We start from the raw sequence: 21,780 nt of genomic DNA on the forward strand, positions 1-21,780 counted from the left end.
GAAAGCTGAGTGTGAGTGAGTGTGACGGTAAGTGAGTGTGAGCGTGAGGGTGAGTGAGTGTGAGTGAGCCAGTTGGTTGAAGGCTGAGTGTGAGTGAGTGTGACGGTAAGTGGGTGTGAGTGAGCCAGTTGGTTGAAGGCTGAGTGTGAGTGAGTGTGACGGCAAGTGAGTGTGAGTGAGTGTGAGGGCAAGTGAGTGTGAGTGTGGATGTGAGCCAGTTCATTGAGGGTGAGTGTGAGTGAATGTGACGGAGAGTGAGTGAGAGAGTGTGACCAACAGGTGGCACCATTGTCCGTATGTAACTATTGTCAGACAGTACGTAGGCTTACAAAACTATTTTCGTGACCAATTACAGCAAGAACATGTTACGTTATTTTTACTTGGCAAAAATGCCAAATATGCTGCCTAAAGCTTTGCTCATTGCAAACAATCAACTCCAAAGTAAAAAATTTCTCAGTGACAATTACGAGTTACTTCTGATATGCTTGGAAGGCGATGTATTTAATGTTTCCAGCTACAGTACAATTCTTTCAGTATGCAGACGACACTGCACTGCTCGCAACTGGTAAAACTATCCACCAACTTAATTTGGCATTACAAGATGCTATCAATACCTTCGTCGATTGGTGCTCTCACTGGCGCTTGAAAATAAATCCGACGAAAACGAAAGCTATTGTTTTCCTATCACCGAAATACCGTTCTCGTATATACCGTAATTCTCGTCTCTTGAATCTTACTGTTCAAGATGTACCTCTCAAACCTTCTCGTACTGTCAAATATCTTGGCCTTACTTTCGATTACCGCCTTACGTGGTCGGCCCATTTACAAGCTATCGCAAAAAAGGCATATGGTCGTCTCAATTTGCTGAAAAGTCTTGCTGGAACAACCTGGGGACTCTCTGCGACTACTATCCTGAACACCTATAAAGTTTTTCTGCGACCTATACTTGTTAATGGTTTCACCGCCTGGTTATCTGCACCACCATCATACTATGAAAAACTACGAATTCTTGAACGACATGCCTTGCGCATCGTTTTTCGAATTAAGTTGCCCAGTCCAACTCGGGACCTCTATGCTCGCCTTACATTTCCACACATTCTATATCATTGGGAAACACTTCGCACAACCGCCGCCTGCAGTCCAATCATCCACTTCTACAGCAAACATTTGAAGAACACGCCCGTAATCTCTCCCCTTCTGCTGCTCTCATTCCTCCGCTTTCATTACTTCTTACTCTGTACCACTACACCATTCCTCCTGACCACCCTGACAGCCGATAATACGCACCATACTCTTCAGATGCTCATCTCCTTCCTGTCTGGCCATCATATGCACCTTATTACCTAATGTTCCAACAGGGCATCCTTGTCTTCATTAATGCCTAGCGTCGCCCCTAGGCGAGAAGATAATACGCATTTGTTATACTAACAAAATCTATGTGTTGTGATGTGAACTGCACTTCATTCTCATCTGCTCTCATCCATCTGCTTTCATGCTCTTTCACATCTAAACCTAAAACCAACCTAATGATTATGGTTATTAAAACCATAATGACCTGAATTGCTTGTTAATAAAAAAACTTCTTTAACCAGCCATAGCCCATCTATTGTTTTCCTACAATGCAATAGTACATCTACCTCTCTTCCCCTACAGCGGGCGTAACCCTTTTCGGGTAGTTGCTAGCACTTGCTAGTAGGCAAAAAAAATTAATGTTCACACACTTAACCAAGAAGTCTAGCCTCTCTTGTGTTTCTTACTGTGTCAGCGAGGACCAAGTATTGCAACACGTACTTGCGAGCATAACACAATTAGGACACTTAGGGGATTGACTAAAGTTTTCACTTTAGGAGGGCAAGCTTGCTTTTTGAACATAATTTAATCATCTTCTTTTTCGTTTCCATCTTTATTTGGGCTTCGGCCCTAGGCTCGTTACTCATCATGACTGACCTTGGCAACGCTTCCGGACCCCTGTATCACGACCAACAACTTCCTGTTAATATCGGACCAAATGGACGCTAGAAAACTCAACCCCGGATTGTTACCGGCACTCCACAATCACGACTCAACACCTCTGGTTCGTTTAGTTACGCTGATTGCATTAGTAAAGGCCATCGCATTAGCTCTCCGTCTCTCTCGGATGGAGAACAATCTCTGAATCCCAAGAAACAACGCATTAGTCCTATAATTGATCAGAGTAGCAACTCCAGCATGGATTGGGCATCAACTTCAGTCGATACTTCTAACACACGCAACCAACCAGAACCCGTATATAATTTTCTGTTAACAGATTATGACCAGAAGTATGATACAGTTCGCGCAGTTTTGCAGCAGCTTGTTAAATATGTACCTCGTCCTGACATACGTGAAATAGTCAAAACTCGCAGAGGCATAATCCTAAAATCTAGTAATTCAAACTTTGCATCGCATGTTCGTAACAAGGCCACTTTTGAAATATTTGGGCCAAAAGCTAAACTAACAGCACTAACTCCTACCACACGCAAAACTCCTCCTCCTCCTAGACGATCGCCATTGCTCTCAGTAGCTATACGCGGAGTAGAACCGGACCTCACCGATGAGGAAATTTGTGAGGAATTACATCAGGAAGGATTCCCTGTAAAACGATGTATCAGGATAAGGAACAACAATGGTGCAACTTATCTTGTGAGGGTGCTCACAGATCAGCTCCAATTACTAGACCAATTGTTATCCATGGGAGCTTACATTTATCGACGACGTTATAAGGTCGAACCCTCTCGCACACCTCCTCCTCTACCGTTACGATGCGAGAGATGCTAACTCTATAATGCACATCCCACATCCGAACGTAAAAAGGATATTAAATGTGGATATTGTTCATTACAACATTCTACCAAGGATTATTCCAATCAAAAGGCACCGCCACAATGCAGTACATGTCCTGAGAAGCATCCAACTTATAGCTACAGATGTAAGGCTAAACCACAACCTGAGCCATCCAAACCAGAACTTGTAGCACCCATAAGGTCTGCTGACCGTCCAACTCCACCTGCTAATTCTTTACTTCGTCCTTTTACTCTCGAAGATCTGCTCCGCTTTCTCACAATTAGTTTACAGAATATCCATCCGTTTCTTCACACTCACATTCTCAACCAAATCATTCACGCAGCTAAAATCTTGTTTAATCTCCAGCTACATGCCACCTATTCTGGACCAACAGTCCATTTTCAAATTCAACCTCTTGAAGTCTACGTGTAATATTTCAGCTCCTATTTGCTACTATTTCTGTATTTTCGTGATGACTTACAACTTATTATTTATGAACATTCGTTCTCTGTTGACACATCAAGTGCTGTTTACGCAGTTATTACAGGAAGAACATATCTCAGTTTTTGCGCTCAACGAAACTTACCTGGCTCCTTACCTACAGTGTTACATACCAAAATTTAATATACTGCGCCATGATACTCCGTCTGGACCACGCCTATATGGGGGTACAGCTCTCGGCATTAGCAGTCGTATACCATACCGCACTGTTACAATACCTCACGATTTCAATCTGCCTGAATACAATAAGCAACTATCTACTTTCGCGGTCGCACAATTACATTTGCTACAATCTATGTTCGCCCCGGAAAGATTATCAATTACGATTTCTTTCGTTTCATTGATACACAATCTAGGCATTATATTATCATGGCCGACTTAAATTTCCATAGTCGAACACAACGCGACATGCAGCTAATCCATGATTTTATACATACTTCCACTACTGGGGAATTTCACAATTTGCCACAGCCTACGAGACCAGCTAGCAACACGACTCCTGACGTAGTAATAACTTCGTCTTCTTTATCTCCTCTTATCAACATTACTGTACTGGACTCAATCGGTAGTGATCATGTTCCTATTAAGCTGGAACTACAATGTACAGCAAAGTCAACAAATCCCTTACCAGCTAGGAAGATTTATCTCTATCATAAGGCTAATTGGGATCAATATCGATCTACCATCGATGATACCATTACGGCACTCACTGTACCTACCTCGCAACATAGTCTTGATCACGTCATCACGGAACTTACTGACGCAGTTAAAGGTGCAGCGGATCATTCCATTCCATCTACTCATGCCCATCCGAATAAACCTACCTTGCCGCCAAGGTATCTTACATTAATTTCTGCTTCACGTCGAGCTTATTGAGAATATCGAACAAGCGGCAACTTGGAGGCACTTCGTTTACACCGTCAATATCTCCGAATAACACACAACTATATTATAGCCTACAAGAAAAAGCAGTGAATTCACACGTGTAACACCCTTAGCAAGGAAACTCATCCCAGCAAATATTGGCGTAAATTCCACCAACTCACTGGCAAAACGTCTCGCACGCTCTATCCTCTTATTCACAACAATCAAGCTCTTAATACTGACATCGAAAAGGCGAATCTTTTTGCTGCATTTTTTCAAGATATCTTCACTCCGCTTTCTGGATGGCACACACCGCAACGCCTTCAATCTTTGATCAACCGTCACGCTGATCCTTCATCTGCTCATTTACAACCATCTGACCAGCATCTTCTGGAACTTAATAATCCACTAACTCAGGCTATAGACCCAGATGGCATCAGAACTATTTTAGCAACTAAACGCAATACGGCGCCTGGATTCGACTCCATTACATATACTCTCATCAAACATGCACCTCCTTCTTTCATTCTGATTCTCAGTCATATTTATACGTTCATCCTTCGAACTGGCTTCTTTCCGCTCGATGGGAAATACTCCAAAGTTCTTTTATTTCCTAAGCCAAAGAAACCACCATCTGATGTCGAGTCGTATCGTCCAATCCATTTAACAAGTTGTCTTTGCAAAGTATTCGAACGTATACTCGTTCGACGGCTTCACGAACACCTCCTTACATACAATCTTCTGCCAATCCATCAAGCTGCTTTCCGACCGCGTTTCAGCACACTAGATCAATTATTGCGACTTACCACTGCCATTTATAACCAATACAATAAGAGATTTCCTTCTTGTTTAGTTACATTTGATTTGGAAAGGCATTTGATAAAGTCTGGCATCCTGGCTTGATATACAAAATGCATAATTATCTGCTACTTATATCTTATATACGCTTAATCAATGCCTTCTTAACCGGACGTATTGCATACATCTCTCTCAACAACGCTCTATCACACCCAATTTTCTTACACTCTGGCGTACCTCAAGGTTCTTCTTTGTCTCCATTGCTGTACTTACTTTACATTGCTGATCTTAGAGTCACTTCTTACGTCCAAGTCTATCAATTCGCTGATGATACAGCATTTCTAACAACGGCTCGTACTATCTAACGTATCAACTGACTAATGCAGCCAGCCATCGACACATTTGTCCACTGGTGTGACGTATGGAGACTCAGTATTAACTCTGCAAAAACACAATCTATTGTATATCTACCACCTGGTAGACGATCCAGAGTGCTTCGCAATCCAAATCTATTAAACATTCATGTGGACAACACGCCAATTCCTCTTTCATCTTCTCTTACCTACCTTGGGGTGATATTTTACACAAAGCTCACTTGGACACCACATCTTAAGAAAATTATTACTCATAGATTTTCCACCATTGCTTACCCATCTAGAACAGCTTCGCATCCGTTATATTACGCAACGTTTTGACTTACAACACCCCATGCTTCAGGACGTAATATGCTATGACCGAGACAATGATGCACCACCACTATACGTCGATTCTCCGCTACAGCATTATCTTACATTGTACCACTTGCAAATAGATCCTGCCAACCGCGACCCAGAAGTATTTGCTATATATCATCCACGTCATCTGCCATCTTCCATATATCCACCATATGCACAGTAAATACCTACTAACATGGGCCTCTCCTGTCTACATCAGTTCCTGAATAGCCCCAGGAACAGAAGATAACAGCATCTGTTCACTAACAGAACCTCGTGTTGTAGCGTCCAGAACAATTCATCCTCATTTCATCATCATTTCAAATAATTATTCCTATGAGTTCTATTATTCCTGCTATATTTTGCTATGAATTGTTATTCCTTTTTAATGTTTTTCACATTTGTTGTTATATTCATGCACTGAACCTAATGCACTGCACTAATTTTGTTATTTTCTTGTTTCATATTACTCATCGCCTCCCTGCACATTTTTTATTATTATTGTTTTATTTATGTATATCACCAGTTCAAGTTTATTTCTAATGTATATATGTTCATGTCTTTAAAATAATGAATAAAGAGAAAAACCCTTAGACCAACCATAATTGTTTTAGCCTCCACAATCTCAATGCAACATTTCCCCGAAGAAAGGGCGCAACCCTTTAAACGGGTAGACTGTAAAAAAATAATTTAAAAAATAAAAATCTTTAATGTTCTTATCATCCCATTCAATTAACCTCAACACTTTGCAAAATTCTGAAGCGTATCCTCGTCAAACGTCTTCACTGCTATCTGGCGCTACAGAACAGTCTTCCTCTTGAACAAGCTGGTTTTAGACACTCTTTCAGCATTAGCGACCAACTACTTCGCCTTACTAATTCCATATACAACCATTTTAACACAGGTCATCCATCTTGCTTGGTCCTGTTTGACTTGGAAAAGGCATTCGATAAGGTCTGGCATCCAGCTCTTATTTATAAACTGAAGCAGCTCAGATTGCCTATTGCATATCTTCGCTTCATTTTTAATTTTCTTAGTTGTCGCCTGGCGTACGTCTATCTTAATTCCAGTTATTCCTTTCCAATTTTTCTCCATTCTGGGGCTCCACAAGGATCGGTTTTGTCACCCTTACTGTACGTTCTATATATTGCCAACTTTCCTACTGTTCCAGCTACAGTACAACTCTTCCAGTATGCAGACGACACTGCACTGTTCGCCACTAGTAAAACTATCCACCAACTCAACTTGCCTTTACAAGACGAAAACACAGGCTATTGTATTCCAATCTCCGAAATACCGTTCTCGCATACATCGTAACCCCAGTCTATTGAATCTCAGTGTTCAAGATGTACCACCCAAACCTTCTCGTACTGTCAAATATCTTGCTCTTACTTTCGATCACCGCCTTAATTGGTCGACACATCTACAAGATATTTCAAAAAAGGCGTATGGTGGTCTAAATTTGCTGAAACAACCTAGAGACTCTGCGACTACGATCCTAAACATCTATAAAGGTTTTCTGCGATCTATACTTGTCTACGGTTTCACGGCCTGGTTATCTGCACCACCATCATACTATGAGAAACTGCGCATTCTTGCACGACATACATTGCGTATCGCTTATCGTATTAAGTTGCCCAGTCCAACCCGAGACCTCTATGCTCGCCTTACATTTCCACACATTCTATATCATTTGGAAACACTTCGCACAACCGCCGCCTGCAGTCCAATCATCCACTTCTACAGCAAACATTTGAAGAACACGCCCGTAATCTCTCCCCTTCTGCTGCTCTCATTCCTCCGCTTTCATTACTTCTTACTCTGTACCACTACACCATTCCTCCTGACCACCCTGACAGCCGATAATACGCACCATACTCTTCAGATGCTCATCTCCCTCCTGTCTGGCCATCATATGCACCTTAACACCTAATGTTCCAACAGGGCATCCTTGTCTTCATTAATGCCTAGCGTCGCCCCTATGCGAGAAGATGACACGCATTTGTCATACTAATAAAACCTATGTGTTGTGATGTGAACTGCACTTCATTTTCATCTGCTCTCATCCATCTGCTTTGATGCTCCTTTACCTTTACATCTAAACCTGACACCTAAATAATGATTATGGTTATTAAAACCATAATGACCTGAATTGATTATTAATAAAAATGCTTCTTTAACTACCCATAGCCCATCTATTGTTTTCCTACAATGCAATAGTACCTCTACATCTCTTCGTCTACAGCGGGCGTGACCCTTTTCGGGTAGTTGCTAGCAGTTGCTAGCAGGCAAAAAAATAATTTTGGGCCCCAGAGAAGGCGTTACCTTCTGTGGCCCGTCCAGTTTCGACTGGGAATGAAATTGCAGGTAAAAAAAATTGATGTGATGTTTTCTTCCTTTATATGTTTTGTTATTTAATTTTTATTGCTTGTTGGTTTATTCTTTTAATTTGTAGATCTTTATTTGATTGACACTGTGCAGCTTGTGTCGGTGATTACTCTTATTGTGACGGGTACAAATAGCCTCGTTGCTGAAGTCCCCATTATAATTTAACCAATTAATCGAAGTATTCTCACTTATATTCATGAGACTAGGAGTAGTTAAATTAGTTTCAGGTTTTTCTTCTTAGATTTTTCTACCGTGTGCTCCTCTAATAGCTATATTTTAAGTTATTTCCTTATCTATTTTATACATACAGTTTGTTATTTATTCTTTTTAGCCCTTTTGCGACGTCTGTTTATTTTATTTATTATTTTACGTTTTACTTTCTTAACTTGAAGATCTTTTATATGATTCAAACTTTTACTTACAAGTTGTATTTTGAATTTTTAACGAGAGGAATGGTGGCTCACTGATACAGCGTTTATCTATGGTACTAGTTAGATTCCTGGCCAAGTAAGTTTATGGTGCACAACATCGTATCTGTCGTTTTTTCTGTAGTATTCCTGTTTCCTTTTACATTCTCATTCTATCGATTCTTTCATCATCTGTCATTTGCCTTAATCGTCGTCTCCCGTACCCTATACGGCATATTCGTGAGACGTTAAACTGGAAGATTTGACTTGATTTGAATTTTTAATGTGTAGCCTATGTCGAGCACTAGCTTCATTGTGACGAGGACACACACCCTTCCTACAGACTTTTTCATTTAAACCTTTAGCTTTAGATTCACGTCTAGCGTCCCTTTCAGGAACAAGGTAATATCAGACAATCTATAGCTTAACGTGATATCCAAACCCACGGGAGTCTCCGGCGGGGGGACGAGGGGGACGCGTCCCCCCCCAATATTTTGAAGTACAAAATATTCAATATTTTATTCTAATTTAATCTATTTACTAACAACAGAATATCATATGAATAATAATAATTATATTTATTTGGAATATAATATTCAGACTGTCAAACGACTGTAATCGACTTCTTGATATACCTTAGGGGGTTCGTGAAGGTAAGCAGAAAGGTAACAAATGGAATCGAAGTTAATAAACAGATTGGGCTAGGTAGTACCATTTAAATCACTTTCTTTGATGTCCCCCCAAATTTTAAATGCCAGAGAAGAAAGTATCCAAACCACATGAGCTCTCGCAGGAAATTGAACTCGAGTCTCTACGCCAAAAGCGCATAAGCTGTCCTGACAGCCACAAGGGAGCGTTCGCATTAAACTTTAACCATTCAACCAACTCAAGTTAGTATTTGAGATACATATTAATATAAATGTGTTCAGAAAATTCTATAATGGCTTTTAAAAACATCCTCATACGCGGCGTCTTTTCTAAGTAAGTATCCTTTTGAAATTCTGCCACTGCTGCGCTGCGGTTGGCATCCTACGCATGCGCGCTGTGTTCCTATATATGTTGGAAAGCCACAGACGCCAGTACGAAAACATTCGACTGTGTTTACGTTTGTTGTGCGTAATTAAAATGTCTCGCCGAATGAGAATCCCGCCGACTGTAAAACATGCGCTGTGATTCATTTTCTTATGTTGGTGCAAATGACATGAAAGCGCTTGAAATCACCGCCAGATTAGTGAAGTGTACGGAGAAAATATTATAACAATGAGATAATACGGTAAAGGGTTACAACTTCTAAAGATGACCGCACGAATGTTGATAATAAGGAACGAAGTAGCGACCTTCTATCATCACTGAAGGCTTGGTGTAGGAAGTTGACGATAAAGTGAAAGAGAACAGACGCTTTATGATAACTTTCCTCAAGTTTAAACAACTATTCTGCATGAAATTTGATTCAACGCTTAAATTATCGGAAGTTGTGCTTATGGCCCTACTGCAATGGTTGTTAAATTAAGAGGCAGAGTTCTATGAGAATTGCATTCAAAAGCTTATTGTACGATACAGTGAGTGCCTTAATATTGTTGGAAACCATGTCGAAAAGTAAAAAATAAATAAAGTCCATATTTAAGGATAAAACGAGGATAATATGGTTTCTGTTGGAAACATCATGACAAGACGGTGGTGTCAATCGTAATACTGGGGGAAACACCCTTATTTCCTGTGGCCACGTACGTCAGTAACTGAGAGCACCAATTGCTCCTGTGAAAACAGTAAGCACCGCTCTCACTTACTGACGTACCTTGCAACAAGAAATAAGGGTGTTTCAACCAGTATTACGATTGACACCGCCGTGTTGTCATGGTGTTCCCAACAGAAAGCATATTACTCTCGTTTTATCCTTAAATATGGACTTCCTTTTTTCAATGTAGAGAAATGTACAGGCTTTCATGTAACAGTAAAATTGTTACGAAAAGTATACCTTTTTTTATTATTTTTATTTCAAAATGGCATTTACTTAAGAAAACTTGTATCGTACGAAAAATGTTGGATAACATAATTTTAGTTACTAATAATGTTTCCATTATTCTTTGACAGGAATTAAATCGTCATAACTACGTAACACCCACATCGTACTTAGAATTGTTGGGCAGTTTCTCCCAGTTGTTGGGTAGAAAGAAAGGAGAAATTGTTATGGGCATTAAGAGAATTGAAGTTGGTAAGTGATTATTATTATTATTATTATTATTTGGTCTAGGAATTAATTCGTGCGGTTTTACAAAAGATGGCGTAACTAGCTTATTGTCCCATAGTTTCGTTGATCCAAACATGCGTTGAAAACTACTGTCATTGAGCATCTTGTTTAGTATATGTCAGTTGCTTGAAGCGGAAGCAACAACATTTTTTCTTCAACTGAAAATGGCGCATTTTGTGCCTGATAAAGTGTTTCTGCGGGGAGTTATTCTTCATTGCTTTAACATGAAGAAAAGTGCTACAGCAAGTCATCATATTTTAGTGGAAGTGTTTGGTGACCATGCTCTAACTGAGCGAACGTGTCAGAAGTGGTTTGCACGGTTTAAAGGTGGTGATTTCAGCTTGGAAGACCAAAAGCAATTTGGACAGCCAAAAGAATTTGAAGATGAAGAATTGAGAGCATTGCTTGATCAGGATTCGTGTCAAACGCAGGACGAACTTGCAGAAACATTTGGAGTTGAGCAAACAACAGTTTCCAAACGTCTCAAAGCCATAGGAATGATTCAAAAGATGTCTTATTGGGTTTCACATGAATTGAAAAAAAAAAGACGTTGAAAGAAGAAAAACCGTTTGCGAATTGCTGCTTCAAAGACAGAAAAGGAAGGGATTTTTGCATCGAATTGTAACTGGTGATGAGAAGTGGATTCATTACGAGAATCCTAAACGAAAAAAGGCCTGGGTGAAGCAAGGTGAACCAGGTCCTTCACAACCTGAACGAGATATTCATTGTGCAAAGGTTATGCTGTATATATGGTGGGATTTGAAACGTGTGGTGTACTATGAACTTCTGAAACTTGGTGAAACTATTAATGGACACCGCTATCGACAACAATTAATGCGTTTGAAGCAAGCTCTGGCCTGAAAACGACCAGAATGGAATAACAGGCATAATAAACTTATTTATCAAGATGATAATGCTCGACCACATGTCGCAAAACCGGTCAAAACCTATTTGGAAAATGTCGGATGGAAAGTGTTACTCCACCCGCGATATTCACCAGACAGTGCTCCGTCTGACTACTACTTGATCGATTGCATGAATAACGATTTGATTGGACAGCGGTTCACTTCTTCAGAAAATATCGAAAAATGGATCTTTGATTAGATTGCGTCAAAAGATGAGGAATTCTTTCGACACGGAATCCGTAAATTGCCTGAAAGATGGGAGAAAGTAGTGGCTAGCGATGGACAATATTTTTGTTAACGTATTCATTTACTTTGTTTTTGAAATAAAGCTTCAATTTTTATTAAAAGCCGCACGAATTAATTCCTAGACCAAATATTATTATTATTATTATTATTATTATTATTATTATTATTATTATAATTATTATTATCGTGGTGATCGTAGAATTATAAAAAAATATATATCAGTAACACTAGTCAATGCACTTTGCAAGATTTTTGAAATTATAGTACACAAACATTTATATTTTAATGTAAAAAAAGAAACAAATTAAGTGAATTTGAGCACGGATTTTATAAAGGGAAATCGACTGTAACAAATCTTGTACATTTTACTGATTTTACACATTTAGGACTTAAGAATAGATTACAAGTAGACACTGTATATATAGATATGTCAAAAGCTTTTGATTCCATAGAGCATGAACTTCCTGAGGCTTTACAGTCAAAATAACAGTACCTCACGATAGGGCTTGACGAGTATATGCTATTGCACATATTGGTCAACTTTTACATTCTGGAGACCTTGGTAATGGAACTATCCCTTTGACTCCCGTTGGCACTACACACAACAGATATAGGCTTGATATTTCTAGGATTAACTTAACCACTGTGTAGGAAAAGCTTTTTGTCCTTATTTAGTGGACCAATAAACGTTGAAGCATCGTTGAAGGAGGGATTAATTTAGTTACTTCTTGTTTCTAGAAACTAGAGTGTTTTTGTCGGAAGCATTATATAATCGGTTGTGCTATTTTGGTTTCTTTGAACTTTCCACGAACGTTCTAGATTTTCCTAGAGAGATCCAAATAGTATTTTCTTCTGCAGTTAAGCAAGTTTATACACAATGGAATTATTTATTTATTTTACAATCACGTTTCGATTTTCAGAAGTTGTTAGCATCACAGTTAACCCGTTCTGATGATTCGTTGTTTAGGTTGTAGTATGGTGTTACTTTCAGCAGCAATACTATATGAGACATCAGTGGCGTATTTAAGATTTTTTCGGAGGGTTATGCACAACACGAGAATAAGCACTTGAAGTTCATTTTCCTTCCTTTAATATTTGTATAATGACACTTCCAGGTATGAGGAATGAAAACACTGAGTGAGAGTAGGGAGGGGGCATAAATAACTGAAAGGTAAGATAATACCTAAATTATCAAGAAGCAAATGAGTGGTGGGGGGTATGAAATTCGATGGAGGCACATTTTAGAAAAATAAGTAACCTATCGTTTAAAATTAAATAGAGATCCTGCGATAAGGAAAAGAAATGTAAGTCATTTAAAGGAACAGGCGAAAGGACGTGGGTGGATAAGTATAGTAAATGGCCCCAGGTGAATCTTGGGACGACAAGTGGGTGGTATATAGGTACCCCCAAGATAAATTAATCCTTCACTTTTCAAACCTCAACTCTCATTGGTTCATGAGAAATGCTGCAAAATCGAAAAAGTGGGATTAATTTATTTCTCAAGAATGGCTCGGTAGATTTTGTTCAAACTTTGGTGTATGTATAGGTGCATACAAGGGCTATGTTTGAAAAAAATTCGATTCAATATTTTGAGCCCCTTTTGACCTATCATGATCTGCGAGCACGAATATGAAAAAATAAATTTTAGACCTCGCTTTAACCCTACAATCACATATTTTTTTTTTCAAAATCTTATCACGAATACGCCATGGTCAAAATTAGCCAAAACAAACCATACCGCACCTATAGGGTTTAAGGGGGCAATTGCAAAACGAACAGCTATTGATATAGCTTTAGCATATTTGCAACGTGAATGAATATCACACCTGAAAAGCACCACACTCACTGAGGCCCCATTTCATGGTCTGTGACATCCCCTTCTCTATTTCGAGCCAAACTGAAACTGTTGATATTGGTGTTTATTTCATATCGAATCAAACAGCCTGAATATGAATATGAGTTTTAAAAAAAAATGCCGTTAGACCCCTGTAAATATCCCATTTGAGGATGCCTGAAGTTTCAGTGTAAGTGTCCTGAAAGGGTGGATGGAGATAAGAAGCAGAGGAGTGGAAAACTGAAACATTTTCATAAAAGGTATTTTTATCCAAGAAATACAAGAAAAATAATGCAAACGGAGACGAAGTTACATGTAAGAAGTCAATTCAATTTATGGCTGGCCCCCCAGTTTTTACCTTGTAAATCCGCCACTGTTTGAAATTATTGTACACAAAACTATCCTTTCAAACAGTAGCGGGTCTACAAGGTAAAAACTGGGGGGCCAGCCATAACACTGACTATGAAAGTATATCATTAGTTTTTACCATAAACTTTCAAAAATATATAAATAATAAGTTCAATTATTTTTGGCACTCGTAAAAGTGGGAGGGCCTAGGTCCCCGGCCCCGGGCTAGATACGTCGCTGCTTTCAAATATTTTGCAGTCATTCAAGGAAAAGCCTGATGATCCTGTGAAGAAATAGATGTAAAAGTAATTTCTCTTTTCGTATTTTCTTCTGTTCAATAAAGGCTGAAAAGGTATTTTCGTTTCCTAAAGTTTTCGCAGATTTCATGATTGTGGAGTGGTTTTCATCTGTGTAATACGTATGGAGAATTTATTGTGCAGAAAACTAGCAATTCTATAATATGGGCCGATACTAGCTATCATTTCATTGTCAAATATTTCATCCAACAGACGATTCTTTTCTTTCAGTATTCCATTCACTACTAATTTACTAATATAAAAGTACAATTCTTATGTAGATGAGGGATCTTCCCCCCAAGAAAAATCGTAACAGACGCTTCTGGCGGTCGGTTTTCCTTTTTTTCACGACAAATTCACACAACCACAAAGATTCACTGGTTCATGTTTCTCTTAAAGTGATAAGGATGTTCATTCCCAAATAAATTGTTTAATATAAACAGCTTTACTATATCCCAAAGTAGGGATGGGGCCGCCACAGACCATCAAATGGGGCAGAAGTGAATTTGGCATTTCAAGTGTGATTTCCCATTCATTCACTTACCAAATATGCTAAAGCTACACCAATTGCTGTTCGTTTTGCAATTGCCCCATTTTAGGTGTGCTATGGTTGGTTTTGGCCAATTTTAACCATGGCGTACCCGGGATACAATTTTGGAAAAAAATATATATGTGATTGTAGGGTTAAAGCGACATCTAAAATTATTTTTTTCATAATTGTGCTCGCAGACCATCATAGGTTAAAAGGGGCTCAAAATATTGAATCGATTTTTTTTTTGAGGGGGGAAATGGTAGAGGAGAGCTGTTAATTTTTTCAGACAAAGCCCTTGTACCTAGGTATACCCCTATACATACATCCAAGTTTTGAACAAAATCGATCAAGCCATTCTTGAGAAATAAATTAATCCCACTTTTCCGATTTTGCGCCATTTCTCATGAACCAATGAGAGTTGAGGTTTGATACGTGAGGGATTAATGTATCTTGGGGGTACCTACCTAGCACCCACTTGTCGTCCCAAGATTCATCTGGGTCCATTTCCCTATACTTATCCACCCATGCCCTTTGAATGAAATAATCAAAGAATACATCAGCTACGAGCAATAGAAGGATATTAATAGTATTACACTATATTTTATTATACAACATACAACATTTTGTTCTTACATAATTTTTCACAATTTAGTAACTTCAGATGTTTTAAAACAGCTTTTTGTGAACAGTATGATGATTAGGGCCTAAATTAAGATACATATTTCCTTAGTTTTGGTGTTACTGACGATGAACGACAACTAACAACGGTCGAAAGTATGAAAGGAGAAAGAAAAGAAAGTAACAACTAAGAAAAAGAAACAGAAGAATAGAATGGACGAAAGAAGGGAAAAAAGAACGTAGTTTTTACATGGAACGAAATTTGACAAATAGAGTATTATTTCTGAACAAAGAGCATAAGAAAATTGAAAGTGAATGAAATTCTTAGAAATGGTAAGAAGGATTATTGTTGTACGTGGAATGTGAAAAACTAACAAATTTATTTCGGGGGGATTGAGTCCAATAGACTCCTAAATACGTCACTGATGCAACCCCACATTGACCCACAGCTTATCGGAAAATCCGAACTACATAAGCTCCCGTCGAGAGTCGAACGTGAATCGTTCACACTGAAGACGCATATGCTAACCATATAGTCTGTTGTAATAATTTTTTCAATGTGCTTTAAATCCTCGTGTCGATCAGTAGGTCCCGGCTCGTATAGCTTCGCTGCTGAAAAGGACATTAACCTCAAAATCAATTCAACTCAAGCTTCAAATCCTTTTGTTTGTCGTAGCTCATTAGTGAAAGTGATATTTGAGAATAAAAACATTTACTGTCTGTACTAAGAAACTATAATTATAAGATGAACTAAAGTTAGAGGTAACTGTGCTTTGTTTTATAGTTTTGGCTACGGACCTGTTTCTGGTGGAATATCTATATAAGTGGTTGGCTGAAAAAAGGAATATCTTCACGCAACATGATATACCAAACCATCGCACACAACAGCACCTATCCATCTCTATCTGGAAGCCCCATTTCTCCCCCTCCACCCGGTCACCATTACAAACATGACAGGGGTTCACGGAATCCAGTTCACTTGTTCTATATGAGTAACCTCTGAAGTGGAGTCAACATTGGTTGCTATGGAAACGCGTAATGATTGAGCTTATAACACTGATAAAAGTGACTTTACTGAATATGTCTCTTCTTCCTCTAAGATGTTATTTCCACGACAGCTTCCGACACAAATCACTCCCACATTCCATGCATCCTAATTAGCCAGCGCATGTGAAATAGCGTACATTATTCACCGCTCAGATTACTGTTCTGTCGTATTCGAAGTCATCTTAAGAGTACAGTTCTGACATTTATAAGTTTCCAAAAATTTGATTAATGGCTCTCTCTCCCCACATTCGACTACTGCTCTTTTATTATTATTATTATTATTATTATTATTATTATTATTATTATTATTATTATTATTATTATTATTATTATTTTATATGAAAAAGGATTACCATTCATATCACTATGAATATTGGTTAACTTTTCGGAGACTTGAATCCCTATTGGAAAGCAGGAAATTTATTGATAAATTCTTTATTCAAATGGTATTGGATAACAAATATAGTAGGAATATTGTTTAGAAAATATAGGAATAAGAGTGCCGATTTATAGTGTTAGGAATTGATTGACATTGGTAGCACTGAATCCTGTCGAGAAATTGGAAGCTTAAAATACAAAAAACGATAATCATGTCAGTTGTTCTGTATGGTTGCAAAACATGGTCGCTTACTCTGAGGGAAGAACATATACTGAAAGAATTTGAGAACAAGATCTTGAAACGAATATTTCGACCCAAGAAGAACGAGAACGTAAATTCATAACGATTAACTACATGATCTATATAGTTTAGCAAAAGGCTGTTAGAGTCATCAAATCTAGGAGGCTCAGGTGGGCAGGTCATGTAGCCAGGATGGAAGAAAGTAGAAATGATTTCAAAGCTTTAACTGGAAGGCCAATCGGAAAACCACCATTAGGAAGACCTAGGTGCAGATTGGAGGATAATATTAAGATGGATCTCGCAGAAATAGAAATACAAAGTTGAAACTACGTCCAGTTAACTAAGGATAGAAGTCAGTGGAGAGGTTTCGTGAACGCGGTATTGAACCTCCGGGTTCCATAAGCCATAGAGTTAGTTAGTTAGATAGTAGGTCTAATAAAAAAAAAGAATGATTTCCTGTGTTTGTACCATTCTCGTATTATTCTATTAGCACTACGTTTACAGGAATTACGTAGTAAAATGTTTTCGTAAGAATGTCACGTGCTTTTATTTTAATCCACATAACTCTTGAAAGCAAGCAGCAGGTGAAACATAATTTTCTTACTATTTTAGATAAACGAAGCTTAAGTAACAGCGTAGAGTTTAAAGCGTTTTCAATTACGTAAATTTTTCAGATATTTACTATATTTTGTAAATTCTGGTTTATGAATTCCATTGCTTTCTTCTTAACCAGATTCTTTTGAATAGTTTTACGTTTTAAATGGCAATCTTCATATAAAAGATTGTCCACAGCTAATAAGATCCTTACGTGTCTAAAATTCTTCAAGGTAAAAGGGCTGTAAACCAAACCCAAGAGGTTGTGTAAAATGTTTCATATATTTTCAGACCTCACCTCTTATCTAGCAATGAACGTCGAATTCAGCTAATGAGTTGCGTAAAAATTTTCCATGTCAAACGTTACACAACAAGCCTTAAACGGGACAATGAACAGATGTTACACAAAATCCGCAATTTACAAGCAGCTGAGACCTCTTATATGTTTTTCAGAAGTATTGTGGGGGATACATAAGGGAAACTACGTTTCAAGTTATAAATTGCATTCAAAAACTCTCCTCTTAGTGAATAGAAGTACTTGTTATTGTGAAGAAGTATTGTTAACATACACTTTTCTCCTTGTGTATGTGTATGTTATGCAAATGTCCGACACAGATATGGGTGAAGCTAGACTTTTACGAGGGGGGGGGGTCAGAAAGTTGTTGCGATCACTTAGAAGAAATCCACTTTGGAGAACTCCGATCCCACTAATGGTATTAGTTCTCTACGTACTGCTCGTGTTTAGCGACACATTTTTCCCAGTAGGTCTTCAATTTCCATAAGTTCGTTTTGTAAAAGTCTACACAACCACAATTCAATCTCAGAAAGGACGCCATTCCTAGTGTCAAAATGGCATTCTCTGAGTGGACACTTCATTTGTGGTAAGAGAAATAAGTCACCTCGTGCTAGGTCCGGTGAGTATAGGAGAGGGGCAATGTTTCATATCGTAATTCCACTACCATCCTCATGGATGCATGGGCGGAATGAGTTGGAGCATTGTCTGCCAATAGCAGCACCCCTTTTGTGACCAATCCAGGACCTTTCTTCTTCAGTTCATCTCGTAACTTAGGAGTTGGGAATAATAGGTACTAGTAATACTAGTTTGCCCTTTGGTAGGTAATTTGTCATTATGACCCATTCAGTCCCGGTAAACGGAAAGCATCGCATTGGCAGACTTCTGCGCTTGCCCTCTAGGGGTGGGGAAGGAGGGTTTTTCCATTGTTTGCTCGTTTCCTTTATTTCTGGGTCATAAAGATAAACCCAACTTTCCTCCAAAGTCACTAGTCTGCCTGAAACACTTCTTCATCCACCTCACAAAGATACAACATTTCTCTTGCAGTGTCCTCGCGATTTCTCTTCTGGGAAGGTGTGAGCAGTTATGGCACCCAACGTGCTGACATTTACTGAAGATGCATCTAGTTGTGAATGATACTCCAAGTAAACCAATAATTCATACCTATTGCACACATAATACTTTCAATGGTTATCCTCCTGTCTTCCATTATGATTTTCTCAACTTTCTTCCTCAAAACGGCATCATCAGCAAAAGATGGTCTTCCAGATGGTCTGCTGTAGTCATGTGTCAAATTTGAAATTGCCATTTCCACTTGAATACCATCTCATACGATGGACATTTACCCCTCTGGTCTTCTTTTATCTCTTCGTGGATCTGCTTTGCTGATTTCCCCTGAAGTGAGAGGAACTTAATGAAGCTCCGCGCCTCAAGCTTGTCAATCATCATACCTTCAGTGATTAACCTGCAAAAATACTAAAGAAAGAGCTGTTTTAATGAGTTCAGTTGAGTTGGTTTTGAGTTTAACGTTCCTATCAGCATCAAGGCTATATGTGACGGGACCTACAGATTAACGTGGAATCCGAACCACGTGAGCCCCCGCTAGGAATCATATCCGAGTCTCCCACGCCAGTTACTCGAACGAGTCCTGACTATACATGGTTAACATACAAGAACCTAACTATAAAATTCATGTCCCATTCGGTTCGTAGTTTATCACCTTCTAGGTGATTGCATGAACATTTTGATATTCCCCTCCGTACCAACTCAACGTAGACGATGAAGTATCATATTGTAGTCAGTCGTTGTGCTTGTAGGCCGATTAGAAGTCTACATAAGTTACCAGTTACGATTTTGATATCTAAGTTCAGCCATTCCACGAAAAGTGGGAATTTCACAAGAAATGTACGTATGAAATATGAAGAATAATGCTATCAACACCGGAATTGATCACCCTTATATATTTTAGAAAAACAACTTATTTGAGCATTTATTGTACCTCGTTGTTATATATTTGTATCACTGAATGAAACTATTCGCGCATTGTCAAAGTTTCATTCAAACATGATGAATGTTGATACCTTGTATTAATTTAGTGGACAAAGTAAAGTAACATATTTTTGAAAGGAACGAAAGAAGCACTCTTGTATTTTTCAAGAAAGCAACAAGTACTGTCAAGGTACTGTTTTAAACTTATGCGGTTTTGATGTGTAACAACACGAAGTAACCTTCGTTACAACAAATATAGGTGAATTCATGTAAACTCAAACATAGGTGTGTTATTTACACCAAACCTGCGGAGAGTAATAATGAAGACATAACTAATGTCTCATCTACAAAAACTGGTTTATAAATATAATATTCCCTTTTTAAAAGGTGTAACTTAGATTGCATGTCTTGAATTGACACTGACACGATGTAACCTTCGTTACATAAAAGAATATTGTAAATTCATGTATAATCGAGGCAATAGATTTCCCAGTTCCACAAAACCTTCAGAACGTAATAATAAAGCCACACAAATTAATTTTTCACAGAATTCTATGAACATGCTGCCAGTTTGTCTAAAACTGTTAATGTGGTTTTTGTATCTCAAGCTGATGTTGAAGCTCGCCTCCTCTTGAACAACGTTGGATGATACCACTGCTACTGATATCACGGGAAAAAATTAAATGAAATATTTGAGTTTTACGTCCCACGATTATGCCGGTTAGGCTAAAGAAGACGGTGATGATGAGTGATGAATGAACCGGTGGAATGAAGGAAGTGGGAGGAAACGGGAGAACCCCGAGAAAACCCACGCACATGATATTTGTCCACCACAATGTTCACTTGGCGGGAGCTGGGATCGAACCCGGGACCCCAAGCATCAGAGGTGAACGCTCTACCACTGAGCTACCGCGGCCCCAGATATCACTGGAATACGGAACTTCCATCCCTTTGAGAAAATGGATGAAAATAATATTTTAGTTGGTCTTACCGCAACGCACATCTTAATCAAAGTACATGTTTTGTAGAGGTCAACTCAGCAACTAGCTATACAAATACTACCTCAAAGACGTTTATAGTATAGTGATGATTACACTGATAACGATGATGATAGTGGCACATTGTCTAGCACTCAAACGAGCTACTCTGACGTTCCTGGACCATCAGTTAAAAAATCCACATCGGAATTCGAACTCTCAGCACATAATATTAAACCAGGAATTTATGTTCTGATTGATTTCAAGTGTGGCGCTAGAAGTAAAGTTACGTATAAGTATGCAGGCATCTGTCAGACTAGATGTGAAGATAATGAAGTTCAGATGGCATTTCTAAAATTGTGTGGAAGTGACGGTACATTGTTTCAGCTTCATGAACATAATGACAAGTATATCAGCTACGAGCAAATAGACAAAATTTTACTTCCTGCAAATCTGAACATAATACGCAACAGAATATTGTACAAATTTTCGCATCCAGTTGATGTATATGAAAAGTGAATATTTCATTAAAATCAGACAAAGTACCCGGTCTTCTAAAAACAAACTTTAAAACGTGGAGTATATTTATTTCTGTTAATTATTTTACGCAGGTAACAGTTTCATTTGTTTTTTCCTCCGTTACGTGAAGTTATTTCGTACCTATATGTTCTATAATTTCTATTTGCTCCAGCTTATGTTCTATAATTTTTAATACCTTTTGACTTCACTGCACAATATTTTGTATTGGTCTTGAGTGGAAAT

At 38.4% G+C, this 21,780-nt stretch overlaps 1 protein-coding gene across 1 annotated transcript in view; it reads left to right on the forward strand.

Annotated features, from left to right (window-relative positions):
* The window catches only part of LOC145670651 (dynein axonemal heavy chain 1-like), a gene marked incomplete at its 3' end in the record, with an annotated part of 1,762,390 nt that overhangs the window by 1,289,447 nt on the left and 451,163 nt on the right, over nucleotides 1-21,780 (forward strand). Inside the window, 1 exon segment of the mRNA XM_081739441.1 lies at nucleotides 10,565-10,685. Coding sequence (XP_081595567.1) covers nucleotides 10,565-10,685 — 121 coding nt within the window.

Source organism: Thermobia domestica, chromosome 14, assembly GCF_964235325.1.
Source record: "Thermobia domestica chromosome 14, izTheDome1.hap1.1, whole genome shotgun sequence".
NCBI lineage: Eukaryota > Metazoa > Arthropoda > Insecta > Zygentoma > Lepismatidae > Thermobia > Thermobia domestica.